Here is a 23,580-nt window from a genome sequence, read left to right as displayed (position 1 = left end):
TCATTTCCACAGATGACATGGTGCTGCTATCACTGCCAGCCCAAAGAGCAAACTGGGTCGCCAACACTCGGGCACTGCCGTGCACTGAGAATGGGGATGCAATATGCAAATATACCAGCATTTCTATTTTATAAAATGCAATAAGGGCTGTTGTGTCAGGGCTAAAAATCTGGGCCTTAGCAAAACTTTTGAGACAAGAACAGCTGACAATTTATCAAAAAATGACAATTTATCACTCATTTTGCACTCCGGTTTATCAATGTGTAGCATATTTGTGATGCTTGTCCAACTGAATGTGTTTGACTGAATCACAGTAATAAAATTCCCAATGAACTGCATATGCAGGACAAAAATGTTTAATTTAACTATAATTACTTGTGTGTCGAGATTCAGCATTCGCTTCACTACTATGTGGCTTGCACGGATCATGACAAAATAAAAAAAGGACAGAGCTTGCGTCTTGCAATAATGGCATTTATTACAAAGCACTAATGAGCAAAAAAAAATATTCTATGCAGTTATGCAATTTTGCTACTGTGAAAGTAAAACAAATGCAAAATGCAAGAAAAATTAAAAGTGTATACAAGAGCTTGAATGTTGCCTATCAAGATGAGGCAGACTGGCACTATGCAATTTCAGACTGGCAGCATAATAGGTAGCTGAAAAAAAATGGCTGTACTCAACCGCAGGTCACTCCGAACTGCAACAGTTTCGATCATAAAGTGATGTGGCATGTCCACCACTACTCATGAAGCTGGCATAGTAAAGAAACCCTTTTCATGGAATCACACAGCAACAGCAACTTGTGTGAAATTACCATGACTGCATCAACTCGGAAGTGACATACTTTGCAGCTTTCAAGGTGAAGCTAATCTAGCAATGTTGGGTCATGCAGCTCTCTGCCATAATCTATAAGGATAATAAAAAATGCACACTCATCTTCCCTACGGCTTACGTTGGCATATTCTTATGCATGCCAAGTTCTCAATATATATAACTGTTCTCAAGTTCAACATATCCAGGTTCAACTGTAATATATTCCCATCATCCACAATTTAAGAGTACAAGGAAAAATATTTTATTGGCAAAGATAAGCGAAAGTGTTTCAGCATGAAATACACAGAAATAGATAAGTACAGACTGCTGGTTGTGTTGGCAATGCACAATAAATAAAAAAAATTAAATTATGGGGTTTTACGTGCCAAAACCACTTTCTGATTATAAGGCACGCCGTAGTGGGAGACTCCGGAAATTTCGACCACCTGGGGTTCTTTAACATGCACCTAAATCTAAGTACACGGGTGTTTTTGCATTTCACCCCCATCGAAATGCAGCCGCCGTGGCCAGGATTCGATCTCGCTACCTCGTGCTCAGCAGCCTAACACCATAGCCACTGAGCAACCATGGTGGGTAATAATAAATAAAGGAGCCTTAAAGATGAAAGACAAGAACAAGAAGGTGACAACAAAGTGCTTATGTTATCACTTTCTTGTTCTTTTCTTTCGTCTTTAGTGTTCCTTTATTTATCGCACAGAGATAAGCTGTGAACAGTGATAACGCATTGCTAAGTATCACAGGACAGTGTATAATGCATTCACAGTGCCATAACACAATACTAAGTACCGCAATTAAGCAATGAACATTCCTTGAAAGTGTGTGTCTGAGCTGCGGCACGCCAGTCAAGAGGTAGTAGCGCTCTAAAAATGGGCAATGACCATGGTGGATGCAGCTAGGCATTTTATGTCATGCCTTCTGTGCTACCCTACACCATGTTTTCTCTAAGTGTGTGTAAAGGGCATAAAGTGTCTATGCTGCATGCTTCATGACACATGCAGACGGTGTGAAAGTGTCAGTGGGAGAGAATGAAGTAGTTTATCCATAGATTCATTCATGTACAACAATGAAATGCAGGAACTACAGGGACAGAAGCATTGCAGAGCAGAAGCGGGGCACAAAAAACCCTTCACCAACAGCACTATTGTTTGAATAATGATGCCTCAAAAAAATGTCAGTGCTGAGGACAGGAAACCCAGAAATAATCACAAATACGTTTGGATAGTTCTGCCACAGCTCCATGGTGCCCACACAATTCACAGACCAATACATCATCATAACAGTGGCCCATTAACAACACTGCACTAATAAATTTGAACAGCCCACTGCAAATTAAGCATTGTATTGTTCATTGTATAGCACTCAACACTGCAAAGGGCCCCATCAGGTTCGCCAATATGAGTCATTCAGGTGTAGTGCGAAGACAGGTTCAGTTTTTATTGCACTTGTTGCACAAAATACAAAATAGTGATGCGTGTATTGTTACTGTTCTCTCTCCTTCATGTTGTACAGCCTGCTTAAATTGTTTTGATTTCAAACATATTTTTATAAAAGTGCCGGCGAGTAAACTACGCCTTTGTCACTAATTCATAAGGAAAGGCAGACACAACTCACAGAAGTTAAATGATCAATTTGCTAATAAACAAGATTTCACTCATAATTTAAGTTTTACTCAAGAATAAAAGGTGTGTGATTTTAGTACAGATCCGAAGCCCACCAACCTTTGAAGTCACTTCATTTTGTAAAAACCATTTAATGAGAATCTGCTCCAAGATAGGCCTTGTTAAGGGGCCCATAAAGAGGCTTTAACTTCATGCAGTCAACAAGTAATGGTAAGTTTACATGAGACACAGGATTTGAAGGAATTAAATCCTCAGTGCTGCTGTGTATGTACAGTCTCATTCAGTATGGGATGCAACAAAGTGCTAGAGGTCAAAACAGCCCGAAGACTGCATGGTGCCACCGACATACAGAAAAGTGGTTAGTAAATGCCAGTAATTCAAACTGCGTTTAGTTCTCCCATTTTGCGTATGTCAGCACTGTTGTGCAATTTTGGGGCCCTTTTGACTACAGGCACTGAGTTGCAGCTCATATCGAATGCGACATACATTCCTTGCTACATTTTATCAGCCCCCATCTCTACATTTTGTCCTCACTTTTTGTGCACTACCTACACAAAATCACGTGGTACCAACTCCCCCAAACCACTGTGCTTATTCTAGCCTACACAAATTCTTAACCTCAGTAAATATTTTAAGGATTAAGAAGTGCCCCATGCCATGAAGATTTTTTTTTTTTCACTTTTGCTGCACAAAAAGCCAACATTCCAAAACGTGGCACTCCCATGTACCCCACCACATGAAGCTTCTTGAAACCAATGGCATCCACTATAATATGTCAAAGAAAAAAAACAGTTACACTGGCAGATCGTAACAGCAATGGTCTGTGCTGTCAGTGAAGTGAAAACATAGGCAGGAAATTTAAACTGTCCAGCCGTCTAGGTCACTTTTAAATTGTCATACAAGTCAACCATCTGTGTGCTCTGAATGCGCAAAGGCCATCCCAATGCTTAATCTCAATCTAGTTAGCATGTAGGCTAACCACATTTATTTAATTGACTGGGTGATAAACCGAAACCAGCTCAAGTACCCCCCGATAGGGTGTAGCATGCTGCTGAACCTACATCACACCTTAAACAAGGTGTACATGTGACATGCTATGTTGTGAAGTGAAGAACTATTACATAAGATGAATAATTTAAAATGAAATCGCCCTATTATAGTAGCTCAGATATGCAGTACAAACACATTCTCCAAGCTTATTCCCATAATGTACTGAACACACTAAATTTTTGCTGTCTAGATTTAACACCCACTTGGCACATTGTCAGGTGTAAATTGCTTTCTTCAATATTTATTTCTCCGTAGTTTGCTGTTTATGTGCTTGCGTTTTATGCCTTTTCCTTCCTTTTTCTTCTAAGATGAATGATGGTCCTTTATTCTGAGTGTTCCCCAAATATGCCTTCCCCCTTATGTAATTCCCCTTACAGTATTACCTGTCATAATGCATTCAAGTTCTCTGTGAGCAATAAAATGCTCCATGTGGCAGTGCCATGTGTCCCTCAAAAATTTGCAACAGCCTTCGTCTTCAATGGTCAGTGAGACTGTCCATATGACAAGAGTATAACAAAGACCTTTGGGAAAAAAACTGCCACATCATCTGGCTGCATCAGCATGTCTAAAGCATGAAATAGCATTCAACTAAGCCACAAAGTGTCATGGGCACTGTGAAGCCGCCATCTCACTGATGACAAGGCACATACATAATGTATAAGCTCGTGGCACAAATGAACAAGGTGTGCCAATGCTGGCTTGCAAACTGACTCAGCACAGATAAATAATTTCCTAAGCAGATCATGAAGCTTTCAAGCTCAGAAAAGTGCACACTGAGCATACAGCAAATTTGCAATCATTTTGATGTTATGCTAAGGAGATAATTAGTAGGCTAGTTCATTACTGTTTCTGCCATGAATTACATATTTTTTCTTTTCAGGATTCACATATGATTTCATTTAATATCTATTGTTGGGTTTTGTATTAACACAAATATGTTTGCATCCACGTACTGTTCCCTGTGTTTTATTACTTTTGGCACACAATTATGATGTTTTTTTATTTATGTTTTGCACATGTTGTTGCTCTATACTGCTACATAAATTAGCAGGCATTTATTTAGTGTATAATTGTACAATTTTAGCATACCATTAGAATCTCAAATGCTTACTTGTACTTAGCCGTTGCTGTAAATTGTACTATACATTTGAAGAATCGAATGACCATGGACATTGCTACCATGAATTTTCACAGTAACCAACGCTGTTGTAATGCGCGAAATTGTGCATATGTGTGTGATCTGCTGTCGAACCTGTCGTTCGTGGGGGCTGAGACCTTTGTCAGGCTTTATGCCTTTAGTCTGTCTATCCTCGTTTGAATGAACGAGAAATAAAATTCAATTCAATTCAATTACCATTGTTGTTGAAGCAGTGCACTTCTAGAAACACAGAAAAAGAATGAAATACACAAATACAAGCACTTATGTTATATTGACCTTAAATTGCTCTCTTCTAGATGCAATGTCAATGATTGCATAAAAATGGTCAGTCGTCACCTCTAAAAGTGATGTTTTCAATTGGAGAACTTACCATATTTGAATTACGGCAATGCAATTAATTATTAGTGGTATGTTTACCAGTTTTTCATAAGTCTCTCATAGACTTGAATAAACAAAAAAATATATACTCATAGTGGCATAACTCAGCAAATCGCTCAAGTGCCTTAAATATAAAAATTAAATGTGAGAACAAAATTACCTGACTGAGTGGAAAGTCAACTTCAGCATGACTGTTATTGGCCTCAAGTTGGTCATGTGCTAGGTCATGTACTTCACTGGGTTCAGTGTTATAACCAAGTGCAGCTTCAACATTATGGTCAGGACCCACACTTGGGCGACTAGCATCCATATCAGTATGATCAGTGGCATCAACAACCATTGCAACACCACACATTGCACAGGTGTCTGGTTCAGTATTATTTATGCCACACAGCTGACAGGTCCACCCTAAAAGATAACAAAATATTATGTTAAAGAAAACAAACCAAAGCTGTTCACTGATTCAATACGTGAGACATCTAATAAAGGCCTTGGAGCACTTTTTGGAGCAGTGATATTTCCATTCTGGAGCTCTTACAAGCAGAAATGTTTATACTTGAGCAACTCAGCAGCAGGAAAATGCATACTCTGGCACAGCTAAAACAAAAGGTACAAGCAAGAAACAAAAGAAGTGCCAAAAGAACAGCGCCTAAGAATAACAAAAGCCACACAGGCATGGAGGTCACATTATTCAAAACACTAACACATGAGGCACTGTGTAATAGGTTCATTAGGTTTTTGGATTTAAAGCAGAATCTTGTAAATGACTAAATTTCATTTATTTATTTTTTAAGGACCCAATACCATTACATAAGGAGGTGACATAGAGACATGTAAGCATCAGGTAATTGACATAAATGTACGGCTACAACAGTTATGAAAGGAAAAAATTGCCATTCACCTGACTGTAGCAGAAAGCTGCAGAGAAAACCCATACAGGTTTCTCAGAAACAAAGCTTCACAGCTGAATAAAAATTCATCCTAGTCTATGGAATGAATATGGGATCGTCGCCTTACTGGGGTGGTCACTCTACCATCTGAGCTAACCAGGAGGCTAGCAGATCGCAGGACAAGAACACTGAATATGGCAAAGTAGTTCTGCGAAAGCCCAGAAGGTGGAGGAAGGTTACTGAAAGAGAGAACAGTCATCCACTCGACAGCAGTGCAAAGCTATGAAAGAAACCCATACGGGTTTCTCAGAAAGAAAGCTTTGCAGTTGAATAAAAAGTTCTGATCCAGGGGACTGAACCCAGGACTAACGCCTTTCTAGATGCCCTGGACCAGGATGAATTTTTATTCAGCTGCAAAGCTTTTTTTTCTGGTGAGCCCTGTCACAGTAAACCATAACGTCCATTCAGCATTACAATAATATTTCTCGTTTTTACAAAAGCAACATGCCATCTAGCACACTCATGAAGACCTAAACAGGACTAATAGGTGAGGCAACCTCAAGTTTATGCCTGCGACACCAATGCCAATTCCTCCTCTAGCAGTCAAATTTGAATGGCAAAGGTCGCATCCCGTCCCATTGGAGTGACCATGCCCTTGTTTGCGCTGAAGCACGTGCAACTGATGGCTGCATTTCCACAATGACACGTGTGGTCTTGTCATACCGCAATTGTGCACTGTTTATCATTAAACACTTGGTTTAATCTATTTTCGTAAGCCTTTGCAAGTCTTTGCACTAATAACTTCATGTAGCTGGTAGCCAAAAGAAAGACAATTTATCATTCTTTTAAATGCGCCTTTCACCTAATAAGGGATGTTAAGCGTTCTTGAACTACGCAAGATGGGTAGCATGAGCTGCTTGACATTTCCTTTTCCTTAAATGTGCAAAGTTGTAATTGCACAACATAAATTTCTATGATGTCGTTTCCTTCTTAAAATGGTTGGGCATGTTGAGACATGCGACTAGTGCGTACAAAGTCATTGAAATGGGCTGCACAAGACATTGCACCCGTGTTTCTGAGGTAGACCAGCATAAAAAAGTAATTGTTCACATAAAGATGCGCCTATAAAAAAAAAATTTAAGAATGGCACTCAGCACCCCAAGAACGTTATTTGTGTGCTTCACATCAGAAAGAAATTAACAGTGCTCATATTTGTTTCACACATTTCTAAGCATGGTGGCTTCTCTTGCTTTGAAGTGGAACCGGAAATAAATAAACAGTACCTGTTCCTTTTTCCCCTCACATCTCTTAAGCGAGGTGGCTTCTTTTGCATTGGATTAGCATATATCACAAGCTGACTGTTGCAGAAAATGTCGCTGATGTGTGAAACATACTTGGAGTTTGTAATAATGTTTGATGTCCACATTTTATTTGATGTCCTAAAATGAGAGGCACAGCAGATGCTCACCTTTCTAGGTGTTCTAACCATGAAAAAGGTATTCTGCATCAGACAGTTACTGGAAAATGGTAATGTTGTCTACACGCTGCCATTTCCCAACTAGTCCACGCACTGCTACTGAACGTGCAGTTCAAGCACGAGCACCATGTGCAACGAGAGAGCACACAGAATCAATGTGAACAAACGGATGACAAAGGCTGTGTGCGACCACCAAGGAAAATTTTGTTCAACCAAAGGGCACTTTCAGCAAGGCACAGAGGTGCCACCTCATCGAGATTGTCTTGTCTATACAAAAGTGTTTGTGAGCAAATGGACTTGTAGTTGTCATGAGTGGCTACTTCATCCAGGCCTCGATTAACACAGCTCAATACCATCTATCACGCTGAATGCTGGAGTAACTTGCTTTCTGTGACAAAAAAGATTGTCTAACCTGCTGCACGGTCATTGAGGAGGGCATCCAAAGTACTTGATGCTTCAGAGGGTTCATGCCTGGCTATTGTATTCGCCAACTCTTCGCCTTCTTCAGTGCTAGCAATGCTATCTGGGGGCTTCCAGCATCTGTTTCGGATCACCTCTTCAGCCCTTAGCTCCTCTGCTGGGCTCACCAGGTACAGGAAAACTGGACACGCACTGTGGCTCACACCAAAGTGTTCCAGCGTAGCCCCATCATCAGTGGCCAGGTTTTTGCCCAGGATCCATCGCTGAACCCTTGCAGGAATGTTGTACTCAGTCTCAACCTGGCAGAATATAGCAGCTATATGAAATAGACATGCTGAATAAATTGCTCCCTAATAACTCAACAGCCTGAACGATGATAGGTGATGAATCTATCATTCAATATGGCAAACAAAAAAGTTAAATCAAGCAGTGATATGACAAGAATGTCGCAAGAGATAGTTATGGCAGAACAGAAAAAGTGCAGGAAGCAAATATGTAGAATTTCAAACAGTTGCAGTGTTACAGTCAAACAAAGGATGATACTTTTAGAGTTACTTCCAGAAGTGACATCTTTCGCTGCCATAGCTACATAATAAAAGGTCCCCGACATGATTTTACAGTACCTTAAGAGAATTTTCTAGACAGAGGGAGTATTTCTCATGAAAGGCTTCGCACAACATGGTTTGGATGCATCAGTGTTGTTTAGAAAAGTAGACTGTTGGGCCAGTTGGTGTATCATGTAGTGTCGTTAAGCGTTCATTCATTCATTCATTCATTCATTCATACGGTGTTGTTTACTTCTCACTGATTTGAGCTAGTGTGATGTGAAAATTTTCACATCTCTTTCTGACATCCTTTCGTGGTACTGTAGCTCTGATGGCCTCACATTGAAGTATATGTGCAGTACTCTTGTCTTTAAACGTGCACTAACCAACACTCATCCCTTTGCATCGCCAGGTGCGTCCTGCACTCAGATCTACTACAGTGAGTGTGCACTTGCTGCAGTGCATGCTGTAAAACATTCCCTGCAGATGCCTGGTGCACAAGGAAACAAGCACTGGTTCACCAGTGTCCTTGAGGAGGGAATGAGTATGGTGATGGAAAGTCACAGCACAGCAGGTGCAAACAAGGACTGGGTATGTTTCTTGCACCAGAATAACACATTACTGTGCCCATTTCTCAAGCCCAACTCACCCAAGCTTCCACTTTATCTCTTTACTTCACTCCTTTTCATGCACACATACATGCACATAGACAGCAGATGCAGCAGTATGCTCACATGCACAGCTGTAACTGCTGCACTGCTTTAAGAAACATCTACATTTATTGTCTTTGCATCCTTAGAAAAAAAAATAAGTAAATGCTCAGCGACTGCTTTGGTAAGTTGCTTGGCTGCATTCTTACAACATCCATATGATCTGACATTCACTGGCAGCGCTGTCCTGTACTGCTGATATATTATTGCAGTAGCATTTATATGGACACTCCAGGTGCATTTCTGCCATCGCCCTGGCGTTCCATATGAAGTCTAAGGGCCATAACATCATTGCCGCATGCCATATGCTGTATGTGTGAGTGAAAGCATGCGAGGGTGAGCCGTCGATGGTGGCTCAATCTTGCGCTTACAAGGAAGGAAAGCAGGGAGGAAGCGCGCCATCTTTTATCATGCACAAGGCACCAGGGGAAGAAGAGGAGGGGATGGAAGGGAGGGAGGAGAGGGAAGGGAGGGGAGGGGGCATTTTACTCCAGTGGTGGCTGCATATGGCGCGGTCATGCAGGCCCTACCTTGAAAGCGATCTACGATGGGGACAGAGTGCACTGAGTGCTGATAGTTTCATGTGTGCTGTGTTCTTGCCACTTAGTTTACATTGAAGTGAGAGGCAGCATGAAGATCAATTCACTTGCTGTCGCTGCCACACTTTCTCACTCTGGCATTTTGACAGTGAGTGTGCACAGTCATCGAGTGAGGTGTGTTTACATTTGCTTGTGTGCGTGTGACACCATGCTTGTTAATTTAGTTAGTGAATGTTTACAAGTTTATACAGCCAATAAAACTACTATCTTTACTTCATATAGCTGTCTACTAATCTGCTCTCGAAATCAATGCTTCGCCTTTCGGGCAAAACTGTTACTTTTCTTTTATTGCAGAACAAACACTCCAGCATATAAATGAACAAGCTTGTGCAGGTAAAGCTAGATATAATTTCAAGCACCTAGTCATTTGCAGTGCTTTTAATTTTTAAGTTATTTCGAAGGTGCTTACAGTTCTTTGGCCTGAGGTGAGAATAAGCAGCTGTTACACTGGCAATACGCTGAGGGTTGACTTTCGCATTCGCTAGCATACATATATTTTTAAAGTTTTTATTATGGAGACAGGTGACCTTCGGTACCTCAAGGAACTTTTCTAAGACACTCATTGTTTGATATTAGTAGATGACATTTCTGTAGAATATTGCTTATGTTTTGGAGCACAATGGAGCACTCTATTATAAAAGCTAGTGGCTGCCTGGATTGTGCTTGAGAATTGTTTTCTATGTAATGCCGATCTCCTTTATAATTTAGATGCATCCTTGTAGGCCTGATTTAGCAAGTTTTGTAGGTCATTTCAAGCAGCTAGGGTTACTTTAAGGTTATTTATGCATTTGACAAAAATATTGTTGTTGCTACAGGTTTTCTTATTAGTTTGTCTGCACAACAAAGATCTCTCACTTACACTGTCGCAACTAATGACTAGTAAAATAGTATATATGCTGCTGGCTATTTAGCAGTCTTACATCTGGTCAGAACAGAGCTAACCTTATCTCTCTTTTTTTTTCTTTTTTACAGCTCATGCTCTTTTTTTTTTACTAATTCCTCTCCTTTAACTATTACATAATCACATGGCACCGAAGCAGCGGATACCAAGGACGAAGAGATGAAGTTGTTTTCTTTCTTTCTTCATTCTCGTTGTTTCGCCATCTAAATCTTATCTCGGCTTACTTCCTGTCGTCTTACAAAACTATGTCCACCAGAGTGACAGTTCTGCTCACATACAACAGCTTCTTTCTTTCCCTCCTAGGTTGTTTTCCTTTTTTTTCCCTACCACCACCACTACAGCAAGCACCTGCAGCACACCCACCTACTCACTCACTATCTCAACAATTCATCGCTCCCTTTGAACATTTCAACTTGCATTACCCAGCAAGCCTCACCTTACTCTTCTGCGCCTGCTTACCTAGGCTTCTCGCAAAGATGGCTGTATAACCTTGCCAATAAAAGCAGTTATTGCTCTGACATAGACAAGCACCCTCATTAAAATGCTGGCTACAGGCTGAGGCTTACTTGGTCACTTAAAGTCTACATGTTCCTGTGATCCCTTTGTCTTGTTTGAAAATGTGATTAAAGACAAATGGCTTATTTCATAGAACAGGCACAAACAGCAATTTTTTCTACTGTAGCAATAAAGATAAAATGGCATTTGACTGTAGCATAAACAAACTGTCAAAACAAAACAAGTTAACAGATGAAGATTAATTCAAATTACTGACAGTCTACATAAACAAAGCTATACAAATCAAACTACAATTTGATGTCTGGCTGCCAATGATTCAACAACCACAAAAGCTCATTCATACAACCAAAATACACCAACCTTTTTCTTAAGGTTGCTGACAGTCATCTCTGGATGGACTGGCAATGAAATGGGACCGACATGAGACTTCCTGTCTTCAACATACATTTTTACTCTGTGAATGCCAAGGAATATGCGACAATTAAGATTTAACTTTTCAGAAAATAATTGTCACAACACTATTTAATGCTACACTACACAAATGTCACTATATTTTTCATTTAACTGTTTCTAGGGGACAAAAGGGCCAGGGCCTTGAATTTCATGCATATTTAAATGGCTCCTAAAGTATCATGCTATTATTCTGCCTATTACAGATAAAAATCTATACCTTCTAAAAAAGAAAACTTTGTGAAGAGAAAACATGCATCGATCTTTACACTCACATAAACTGCTTAGGGTCTGGTGCTACTTTCCGGACTCGACGCAGTGAACAAGAGACCTTGTACATAGCCAGCTCCCTTGCCAAAATTGCAGCTCTGTCATGCTCGCCTTTGCTAATTGCTTCTTCAAGCTGCCGAAATAGAGCTGGTAATTTTGCTTGCATAAGAGCGGTTGGAGAATTTGGGTGCACAGGTGGTCGTTGCCTTCCTAAAAAATAAGATACGTCATTGTACTTCACCATGCACGTGCACCTCAGATCCCCGCCCCCTTCCTTTTAGCAGTTATTGGATATGTAAACAACACAAAATTTAATATTTCAAGAGTAAAGTGGATAATTTTTCAACATGTCAATAACGCACTAAGTTCTTTTCATTATACATAAAACTGCACACATCTAAGAATGTATGATGTTTCAAGGAGCACTTTTTTTTTTTTGTGAATAGCCACCACACTTCTCCAACAGTGCAGTATAAACAAGATGTGAAATTTATCTTCATTTTCCATAAAAAGAACAAGCTTTTGACAAATTTATTCACCTGAAGGCTGGGCTGCTAGGTAAACTTAAGTAAAAGCTTTCTTTTGATTGTCATTGCAAAATTGTCCACTCTTAAATAGGAAAAGATGCACAAGGTGTCAGATCCGCGCAGTAAAATCCTCTGTCACTGAATCACACGCGACATACTCTGTTAGAAGAGGAAGGCACCCACACAAGAGGCTTCCTCAAGCCCAGGAAGGAAAATAAATGAAATATCCAAGCAACACACAACAACAAGTTGCAGACAAATACCTAGAGTTAAAGTTGAAAGGAAAAACCCACCTGAACTTGTATGAGCACTGGCTTGTGTAGAGGCCTGGGATAAAGACACAGCCGTGGCCTTGCCTGCCATCATTTCAAATGAGCATGCCGTTGTGGCAGCCACCACTGCACACGAGGCAGTTTCGCCAACACGGCCCCCTCCGCCTTCTTTTCTCCCTCCGGAAGTTTTATTTTTAGTCTCCACAGCTGGCAGCTCTGAGGCACTTGGTCTTGGTTCGTCTGGCAGCCCTTTCCCAGCTTGCAGTTGGTGTTTCTGCATTAACAAAGAAGCATTTTACGTCTAGGAATGCCAAATATATCCTTTTCCATATTTAGGCATCTGCAGCAAGCCTTACATGGAAGGTGTAAGACACACGCTAAGCAGGCAGTGCTCAACCACTTTCAAAATCTGTCAAACATTGTCAATCGTTACAAAAGTGCAAGTTATATATAAGGCAGCTTGAAGCTACACTGTAGTTAACATTGTAAGCTTACACATGCTACCACACTTTTAAAGTTCATGTTATGAATACGGCCCCAATTTAACTTTGAACATTTTTGTATTATTATTATGATTACTACTTCAAGCTTTTAATGCCAGATGTCATCATAAGTTCCACAGTGCTGCTGGTGAAAGAAATAGTCTACAGCATTCAATACATCCTAGCTACTTCACAGAGCAACAGCATCCCTAGTTTTACACAGGTTTAGGCGAGTCTAGTGTAGGACAGTAGCAACGATATGCCACTTTCAGGCTTTAATTAAAAAGTTCATTCAAATTACGTTATTTTACATGGTAAGTGAGAGGCAACACAGTCAAAGCATGTGTTTTTGATGCTCCAGAGACCTGCATGCATCACAGAATGAACTGGTAAAGTGGTTTAAGTGTGAGCAACCATCCTGTCTGTAATTGTTGGAGGGGTTCAAGAAATGCTGAATATCAAACTTAATGGACTTTAGGGAAGGCGTCGTGTTGTCATCCATAGAGAGCAATAAAAGGCTGAATGACATTGCTGATGATGTATAATAAGTGATAAATTTCTATTCAGTAAAGATAAACTCAGTAGGATTCATCATATACCTGATTGCCAAAAATCAAAGAAATGGTACATTTTTTTTAAAGCAAAGCTTTCTTTGCCTCTTCTTTTGACTTTTCCACTGCTGCTGCTGTCGCTGTCTTGCATGCCGTGTCTGGGGATGGTTCAAAGAGGGAGTGTGGCATAGAGGAACGGCAACACGAGAAACTCGTATGAACCTTTCCATTGCGTTGCAATAACGCCCTCTAGAGCTCCCTGGGCATCACCACAATACTCTCTTGACTGCTGTAATTATCCGTGACCCAACTTGAAAGCGTTGCAGAAACTACAGCACTTTCTAATAACATGCAACAGTTCGGAGGAGAGACAGAATGATAGAGAAGAGGTAGGAAGAGGAGAATGGGCAGAACTGATGCAGTCATGAAACGAGTGACTTACAGCCTTGCCACTCTTTTCTCGCATACATGGGGGTGGGTGGGAGAGGGAAAAGGTGGCCTAAGAAGGCAAGGAAATGCTACTACTAGGCATGGCAGCAGTTACAAACAAACTGGATAAATTTAAATTCAAGGTTGGCTACAGTAAGTTTCCGCTATTTTTGAAGAAAAAAAAAAAGAACCCTTGGATATTTGTTAAGCAGACAACAGAAGACACTACGGAAGCGGCCACCTATCAAATCAACACTTCTGTATCCGCCGCAGTAATTTTGTGGCAATGGCAATGCTCGAGGCCACGGGTTCGATCCCAACAGCGGCAGTCGCATTTTGATGAGGTCGAAATGCCAAAATGTTCGTGTACTCAGATTTAGGTGTATGTTAAATAATCCCAAGTGATCAAAATTAAAATTTAGTCCCCCACAGCCGTGTGGCTCATAACCAGATTGTGGGCTTGGCAAGTAAAGCCCCATAATTTAATTAATGTTTAACACTTTTGTCAAGATGCATTGCACCGTGTGAGGCAATGATAGTGCTAACCTTCTCGCAGGCTATGAGCAATGGCACACAACAACAACTCAAGCAAGCACATCTCGCGGTGTGTTCTGTGATCTATGCTGAGGAATACAAGTGATGCACACAAGATACATTTATTATCAATTCACCACTCTAGTATTGGACTAAATGATGATGAACTTAAACATTCACCATAAAAATCACCCTCAATTATCATCAATGAATGCAAACAGCACAGAAAGCTTCGCCTACATCGATTCCTACAGTGCGTAGGGTCCACATAACTCTTGTTATAAAATTAGGTGAGTGTTAGATTCGGGGTCATGTCAGAATAGGGTAAATATGGCCAAATGAAGCAGCAGTGTGTATGCATGTTTTTTCTGCTACTTCTTTAACTGAACACACCAGATAATTCAATCAATTTTGTTGGCATTGCCAAGGTTGAATTATTGGAATTCAACTGTATAAACTTGTGTTAACTATGTATACCATAGGTAATTATGCATGACAAAAGCCAGCAACATGGGTTTTACCAGGGCTTAAAGTCAAGAAGTCTGGGCCTCCCACCAAATTTTGGAGGAAGGCATCTCCCCCTCCTTCAGCCTACAAAAATTTGTCCTTTCTAGAAAGCAAAATGATCCTATGCAAAGAATGATGACCTGTGCTGCTATGAGCTAGTTGACTAAATTTTCAAATTCGCTCATTTGTTATTTCCTTTGCCTACATACGCATGCATGCACAAATGTGTGCAGGCACACACACGCATGCACATACATACATATGAGCAGGCCACGTATACATAGTCCCTGTTAAGACTAAAATTCTTAAGAGCAATATGATTATAAAAAATAACATATTAATGCAATAAACAACAATTAAATTAATGTTTAAGTACATTCTGATAACCTTTTGTGACTAAAGGGCATTTTGCCTCCCTGTGGTAATAATATATATTTTGCCATGTATATATTCTTCCCTCAGTATAAGCAGCAAAACTTGATTGAAAGCACAGGTAGTTAGTCGCATTAGTTCTAATATAATGTGCACCTTTGAAGGGCGAACATACCCAAGGTGGGTTTCCAGCGGAAGAGTTACTTGCTTGTGGACGCAGCTTGCAAAACACACTGCCAAAGTCAGGAGAGTGGCTAACGGGTTTGAGGTTCATTCGACAGGATGCCAACTGTGTATTCAAAGGCAACTGAGATGGCACGTTCTTCACACACTTTGGCTCTGAACCCCATGAACTTGCATCACTGTTTTCTATCTTGGAATCTGCTGTTTCCCTATCTTCAAGTCTTGCAGCAATGGCAGATCCAGGCATTACAGCAGTCAAGAAATTCTCTTTCTTGGATTCCATAGGTGTATATGTCCACTTTGTAGAAACAACTTTGCTGGCATCTGTTGGGTGTTTCTGAAAAAGTGACTTCAGTGATTTCACTTGCTTTCTAGAGTGCTTTGGTGACTCAGGCTCACTGTCCTTTTGAGTCTCATCAGAATTCAATTCAAGCTTGCTAAAAGCATCTAAAAGCTCAAACACATTCGAATTACGTTTCAGTACAGATTCTAAGTTGTTGAATTCTCCACCTACTACTGTGCTGGCATATGGCTCCTCCTCTTCTAAAATGGGAGGGCATTGCCTTGTACGTGGCAGAGTGGACGATCTCACTTCACGATTGGAGGCTTGATGTTGGTGAGCATCCCTTTTTTCACCTTCTGAAGCCACTGGTCTCAAAAGTGCTGGTTTGTCCATCTCATCAACTGTTTTAATATTTTTCCTGTCATTATTGTTCTTATTCTGAATAGAGCTACTACATCCAATAGACTCAGTGCTGTCACTGCCCATATAGGACACAGGACATGGAATATTTTTAACAGGAAGGTCAGGCTTGACCACCAAGTCAGCTAAATTTTTTCCAAATTCTTGTTTTTCTTTAGCTTCTTGACCACGCTGGCTTTCAAGCAAATAAAGACGAACAGCAGAGGTGCCAGGCATGTTGACATCGCCCATGGGAAGTGACTGTGTTTTCAAGGTAATCACAGCTTTGCTATCCTCTGTGGCTTCATTAGCATATAATCCTTTCTGTATTCCACTTGGAAGAGTCCCTGACTTGGCTACTGAATGCCAGCCATCACATCTGGGTGGCTGTGGTGCCGGTTTTTTGTGAGATCGTCGTCGGGACAAACTTAGGCTGTCAGTGCTGTGTGAAGATGAGCTACAAGGAACAGCCACAGGAGGCACTGGTTGGTTCCTCGGCAGTGTCCCAGTTGGAGTAATACTGCCACCAGGAGGCTGTGGAGCCAAGCGTTTCTTTCTTGTGGAGGTCTTTGGCGGAAGCTTTGGGGGCGACTTTTGCTCTGCAATTTGTGTGGCAACAGGCTCCTTGCAAGAAGCGTCATTTCTCTGCATGTCCTGTTCTTGCAGAGAATACCTCCAGATGGCTTTTTGCCCATTAGATACACAAGCCAGATCCTTTGCACTATGCTTCTTAGAAGAATGCCGAATGTTGTGGTCACCTTCACACACATGTGGCTGTACTTGTGCAGCAGCTACACTTCCGCCAGAACAACAGTAGTTGCTGTTGTCTGAGCCTGTCACAATCACCAGACGATGGCTTTTCTTCTTTTTCTTCCTACGCTTCTTTTTACGATGGGAGCCTAAAGTGAAACAGGACATAAGAGAACGCAGGCTCCCAAAATTATTATCACTGTCTGAGCTTGAGGTCTGCTCACGTGTCACAAGCATCTTGGGAAGCAGCACAGGTGGGCAGCTCACGACTGAATGGGTGCTGCTGCTTTTCCATGACTTCACATGCACATTGCATGGATCCTTGCCATCTAGCCAGTTGTCGTAGTCTGATAAGTTGGGCTCATCCTTTGCATGAGTGGACTGGGACCGGTGCAACTTGCTAGTGCCACACACACCACGTTCCCTGTTGGTGCTGCTGCTGGAGCTGATAAGGCGAGCTGCAGTTAAGTGAGTGGCTTCAACACCATTTGTAGAGCCAGGCTGTCGGGGAGAAAAATGCACCACTATTCAGTAGTCGTATAAATGGTTCACACATTAATTTAATGAGACCTCAATTTTGCTGCCTTAGCTTAATTACACCAGTTACTCATTTGGCTAAATATTCTAAAAGAGGAGATTCTAGTCTTAATAGGTTCAAAGCGCTATGTTAACACTGCAGCCTTCTAATATCTGAACCAAAATTTCATATTTCACTCATTGCATTCAAACAAGACAGAAGTTGAAAGGGAGATAGAAACTTCAAATGATGAGGAATAATTAAGCAAGGGATGTCACTAACTCTTTTGTTACCACAAGAAATATGCTCATTTTCAGTGCGTTTGTGTTTTGTTGTTTTATTTTAGGACATGGTAGTTGCAACAATAATTGCTTAGACAGTTTTTGAAAATTCTTATGTGAATGAAACAAGCACCTCAGGAAACACAATGAAAGTAATAATTTGCTATTTTTAGTTTAAGTACAGAGAGTAAAAAAATCCAAAATGTACAAAATATGCACCTAGCTCCTACTTCCTAACTTTTGTAAGACAGATCCATGCAAGAAAATTTTTATGAAGATTTGTTAGCATCAATAGTAGCCATAGTGATGCCCATGCCATGCAAGAAAGCAGTAGCTTCACAATTGTGAAAACGGGTAAGTTCCTGTTGTACAAGGAGCACTCGTTTTCTCTTTGCAGCATGCAGCTGGTTCATATTTCACTTTTTACTGTATTCTTAAGCCTTGTGGAACAATTGTTGTCAGGTAAGGGTGCATGCAGAAGCCTCCTCATCTTTGAACATTGCGTTCAATCAGCTATTCTGTGCTAGCAAGGCAGTCTAGTATGCGTTCAACTGGTGCTGGAGCCTCCACATGCTTTATTTAGTTCCTGTACACTGCTGCACACTAATATAAAGTGTTGCACAACACTGTAAAGTAATAAATAAGGGCACTTGCACAGACGGTTTTCAATATTTAAGATTAGAGTGCAAGTCAATCTTCGGTTGAAGGTCTGTCTGAAATCGAGTGTGCGCCCTCTTGTGCGAAGGAAAACTTCACATGATGGGAACAATACTTCAAAACAATTTGTACATAAGCTGTCATAATGCTAATGGATAAAAGCAACCTACAATGGGAAAAATAAAACTGCACTTGATATTAATTAAACCCGATAATCTATATATGCGGCACTCATTAACATCTACCGTAGGCTGATGAGGGCCTGCTAAAGGTTCGTACAGTTCCCACAACTGTAGCTGAGAGTAACAAAAGCGCAAATGACGCAACGCTGCAGTAAACATCCTCAGATGCCGGCCCATCATCCCTGACCAGTGCTGATGCAAACAAGGCTCCCTTCCCTAGAGGTGAAATGCCATTGATCTGACTGGAAACTGCCAACACAGCAGAGATGACGTACCAGACAAAGTAATAATGATGCAACGGCAACGGCCTGAGTGGTGTCAATGAAAAAACAGCTAGCGTCATCTAGCAGCAACAGAACTAATTTTGCTTTCTGGTAAGATGTTTTCAATTTCTTTTCCAAAATTTTGCTCTCCAACATGGGGGGTGCGGCCCTTACACAAGGTTAGCCCTTAAATGAGGTCAGCCCTTACACGAGCATATACAGTACTTTTGTTTGAGACATCGTTAAAACAGCATAAAAATCTGAACAGAAAATTAGACACCCAACAGAAGCTTCTGTGTCTTCACTGCTGCTGTCATGTAAAAATTATGTTGCCGAGTAGACCAAAGCGTAAATTTTTCGTAATTTTATTGAGGAAGTACTAGGAACACTGGAGGCTACTTTCGACAATACCTCCAGTCGAAGTTTTATATTTCCTGACTCCCCAATCTGATCAAAATGATCAAATGTGAGAAATATTTAAAGTTCAGTTGTCCTTTCAGACGAGGCAAGGTGTTGTGGGTTGAAGAATACCAACAGAAATTTTTAACAATGCATAGAAAAACTGGCAGTTAAGGTTATCGATTTTATAGGTGTGGTAACAAAAGTGTTAAGCCAATGTTTCGACAAGAAGACTTATCTTTGTAAGGGCAGAAACTGCTTTCCTTAGCAGCATTTTTGTGTATGTGCAGCTCACTCTCGCCCTATCTTCACAGGGGAGGAGGAGGAGAATAGGCTAGAGCATAATGTGGCGCAGCTATTGTCAAAATACTCTCCCAACTTCTTTCAAATTTCAGTGAGATCAGTTGAGTAATTCCTGCTTTCTTATAAAACCAGACACACTGGATTGGCCACACCTACCTATGTCGGTAAATTCTTACCTGGTTCCGGCTGTTATCTGCACTTCTCGATAGAACTCAAAACCAGTACCCCATTGCCTTTACTCTCATAACTCCAAACTTTCCTTTGTTCATCCCCCTGTTATTTCCAGTCCATCCAATACATCCCCGACCCACCATGGTGGCTTAGTGGCTCTGGTGCAGCGCTGCTAAGCCTGAGATTTCAAGATCGAATCCCAGCCGCAGTAGCCGCATTTCGATGGGAGCAAAATAGAAAAACACCCATATACCATGCATTGGATGCATGTTAAAGAACACCAAGTGGTCTAAATTAAACAGGAGTCCCCCACTATTGTGCACCTGATAATCATATTGTGGGTTTGGCATGTAGAACCCCAGAATTTAATTTAATTTTAATTTTCTACCACCCCGGACACAGTCCGTTTCTTTCTTCTGTTTTGATAGCTACACCACATTACGCTCTGGCCTATTCTCCTCCTTCCCTAATGAGCGGGTGGGGGGGGGGGAGCTATGCATACATAAGTATGCTGCTAAGGAAAGTAGTTGCCCTGTTGAAGACAAATGTTGGGTTAAAGCAATATTCCTTGTTCGAGAACTCCTCATCAACTCAAGTTGCATACACACTGTTAAAATAGCCGCTGGCTAAAATCAGTGGTCAAAAATCTTTAAGTAAGATGAGTACCAATTTCATTCCAAATAAACATTTGGCCACATTTCCCCATGCCTCGCCGGAACTGATGTCTAAATGTCCTGTGTCATTACACAGCAATGATGCCAATGGCGACCTCATGTCATGTGTGATTGAAAATCACATTGCTTTCAATTTTTCAGCAAACGATCGAAAACTTACAAGAGGTGACATTGCTCTCACTCTAACACATAATCAAATTTTAATCGAGTCCCTTTTTACACACTGCACAGATTGTGTATAGTTGTGCCGTTATGTAAAGCATGCACATGCCTCAACATATATGTCAACTTGTACCTGCCCAACATAGTGACTCACACTTAGCATGACCTTGGCCACAACTAGCAAGAAGCCACACAAGAAAGCCTCAATAAACATGGTCCAGCATGAGTGGCAGGGTGGTGACATCGGTACAAGCCATTCGCAATGTCTGCAACTGACAAGCCATAGCAAGCTGCCAAGGCTAATATGCTGTAGGCCTTGTCAAAGACACAGCCAACTTCTTTTTTCATTGCCGAGATTTTCTGCTGTGAGACAGATCGACTTTGGTTGTAAGGCACTAACATCAACATGCGGCATCAGAATTCCCATGTAGCATGCATAGTGGTATAGAATCACCTGGGCATGTGCCTGATTGCAACTTAAGTATTTGCATACTCACAGACGATCGCACAAGTATGTGGCACTACTGCATGTGGCAGATCATAACTGAAGCACTTGGAGTTGCATACAAATAGGAAACAGGGAGGTAGCGAAAAGAGTGCTGATGCACTTAAAAACATTGCTATGCAGCATTTTAATAATCTCACTCCATCATGTTAGTGAGAGCCCATATACAGGGTGCCCCAGCTATCATGCACCAAGTTTTCAAAAAAAAGCAAAGCCTTCTTTAAGTATGAAACCAACTGTATGTTGTTAGCAACAACTTGAAGAAACTTCCACTATTTTTGTATTGTTCATAATTAATAGTTTGTAATGGGTCATTAGATAACTTTTAATTATTACACTTATGGCAGTTGTGTCAACACTGAACACATTCAAAATAACAATTTCAATTGTTTGTGACACGATATCTCTTGCGTGACTTTATTCAATGTTTAAAAAAATCCCGCAATATACAAAGAAATCTCACTCGGCACCTCCCTTACAAGTCACAGCACCAGTGCTTTCAAACATGATACAAAGGAACTAAACGCACTGTATACCTGGTTATACGAGGAGAATGCCAGCAAACTTGAAAGTAGAAAAAATAGAGAAGCAGACATGGACAAAGAGACAGGAAGGTAACTGGAAGGGAGGTGGCCAGCCACCTTCCTGTCTTTTTGTCTATGTCTGCTTCTCGATTTTTCTACTTTCAAGTTTGCTGGTCCAGTTACCTTCCTGTCTCTTTGTCTATGTCTGCTTCTCTATTTTTTCTACTTTCAAGTTTGCTGGCATTCTCCTAGTATAACCATGTACCAACTAGCCCAACAAGCCACTCTCATGAACTGTATACCTGACCTAGCACAGGCTGCATGACAGGGCATTTATCTTGACATGGCCACGAAATTCCTGTTAGTGCGAGTCTTGCTTCTGAGCACACAATCATTTGTTACAGCAGTAAGCAGAGTGCAAAAATAAAAAATTGCAGTGCAAGCTATTGATTTGCAGCGTAAGGTCAACCCGAACATGGGTGTGAATGTAGCAGCCACCTAGAATAAAGTCAATGTGTCGTATATTTCTGAATGAGACAGGCGATTACACATGCGGAAATGGTTCATCCGCCATGTGTTGAGAGCAATACTGCCGCAGTGCATAAGTCGGCTGCATTGTCAGCTTAATATTCGCAGGCTTTCCTTCAAATGCAGAAGAACAAGCCATGCAAGAGATAGCATGCTGCAAACAATTGAAGATGATATTTTTTCATGTGTTCTAAAACAGTGTTGACATGTTTGTCATAAGTACAGCGACTAATAATTACCAACTCATAAATTAAGAACCATTTAAAAATTACTGAACACCTCTCCAAGTTTCTGCTAACAACATGCAGTTGGTTACATCTGCAAAAAATGGTCTCTTTTTTATATTTTTTATATATACTTGGTGCATGATAGTTGGGGCACCGCGCGCGCATGTGCGTGCGTGTGTGTGTGTGTCTGTGTGTTCGCCGCTAACACCATTCTTTGAGTGTAGCCTGTTTTTGAGGGCACAGGTTCGCCCAATAAAACGCTAGTTTCATCATTCCCAGTTTTGCTGCTTTTTTTACCGTCACTACTATGTGACAGTACGTACGTATGTGTGTGTGCGTGTGCATGCATGCATGCATGCATGTATGTATGTATGTATTGTAAGGGTAACGAAGAACACTGCAAGTGAAAGAAGATGAAGAGAAGGGTAAGCAGAAGGATAGAGTAGTAGTGGGTCAGGGGAATAGTTGGTTTTCGGAACAGCTGAGATTTGGGTGTGTCATATACTGCTTAGAACCCTTTCAAGGCGCCGGACTACCATTACATTTTGGTGGCAGCGGTCATGTTAACCCGCAGCAAGATGTCCCCCAGTATGATGCCTTCGCTCGCATTGGTGCTGCAGTCCATGCCAACACTGTCTTCGGCCACTCAACTGGACAACACCCTTGCCGCGACCGACGCGGTCGCCCACCTCACCACATGTGTTTCAAGCCTTGTATAGCCTGCTTCCACTGATCAAGCTCCACTTGTCTCGGCACCTCAATCTCCCTTTCCCAATTTCGTCATGCAGCAGTGTCAGGGACCCTTCCCATGTCCACCTACCTTTGACGGCACCACATGGTCTGCTTTTCGTATGCAGCTTGAGTCTGTTGCTGCTCTCCAATCCTGGGGAGGTATGCTGTAAGAGTCCACCTGGTGGACACGTGCATTTCATCTGCTGCTGAAGTTCTGATTGGTTGTGGCGCCTGGCTGCTGTGGACAAACAGCTCAGCCCAGCCAATCAGAACTTCAGCAGCAGACGAAATGGACATGTCCACTAGGTGGACTCTTACAGAATACCTCACCACAAAGCTCAAATC

The 23,580-nt window shown here is 41.3% G+C and overlaps 1 protein-coding gene across 8 annotated transcripts in view; it reads right to left on the bottom strand.

Moving 5' to 3' along the window:
• The window catches only part of LOC142564066 (ranBP-type and C3HC4-type zinc finger-containing protein 1-like), a 97,902-nt gene that overhangs the window by 23,136 nt on the left and 51,186 nt on the right, over positions 1-23,580 (bottom strand). For 6 of the 8 annotated variants that reach the window (XM_075674916.1, XM_075674924.1, XM_075674901.1 and 3 more), the window contains 6 exons: positions 15,671-17,611; positions 12,642-12,894; positions 11,827-12,031; positions 11,462-11,555; positions 7,823-8,129; positions 5,204-5,451 (listed from right to left, as the gene is read on the bottom strand). In XM_075674916.1, coding sequence (XP_075531031.1) covers positions 5,204-5,451; positions 7,823-8,129; positions 11,462-11,555; positions 11,827-12,031; positions 12,642-12,894; positions 15,671-17,611 — 3,048 coding nt within the window. The remainder of the gene's footprint in view (positions 1-5,203; positions 5,452-7,822; positions 8,130-11,461; positions 11,556-11,826; positions 12,032-12,641; positions 12,895-15,670; positions 17,612-23,580) is intronic. The other 2 variants (XM_075674939.1, XM_075674950.1) reach the window with 1 other exon arrangement.

This window comes from Dermacentor variabilis, chromosome 1 (assembly GCF_050947875.1).
Source record: "Dermacentor variabilis isolate Ectoservices chromosome 1, ASM5094787v1, whole genome shotgun sequence".
NCBI classification, from domain to species: Eukaryota; Metazoa; Arthropoda; class Arachnida; order Ixodida; family Ixodidae; genus Dermacentor; species Dermacentor variabilis.
This window is presented reverse-complemented; position numbering and strand designations above follow the sequence as displayed.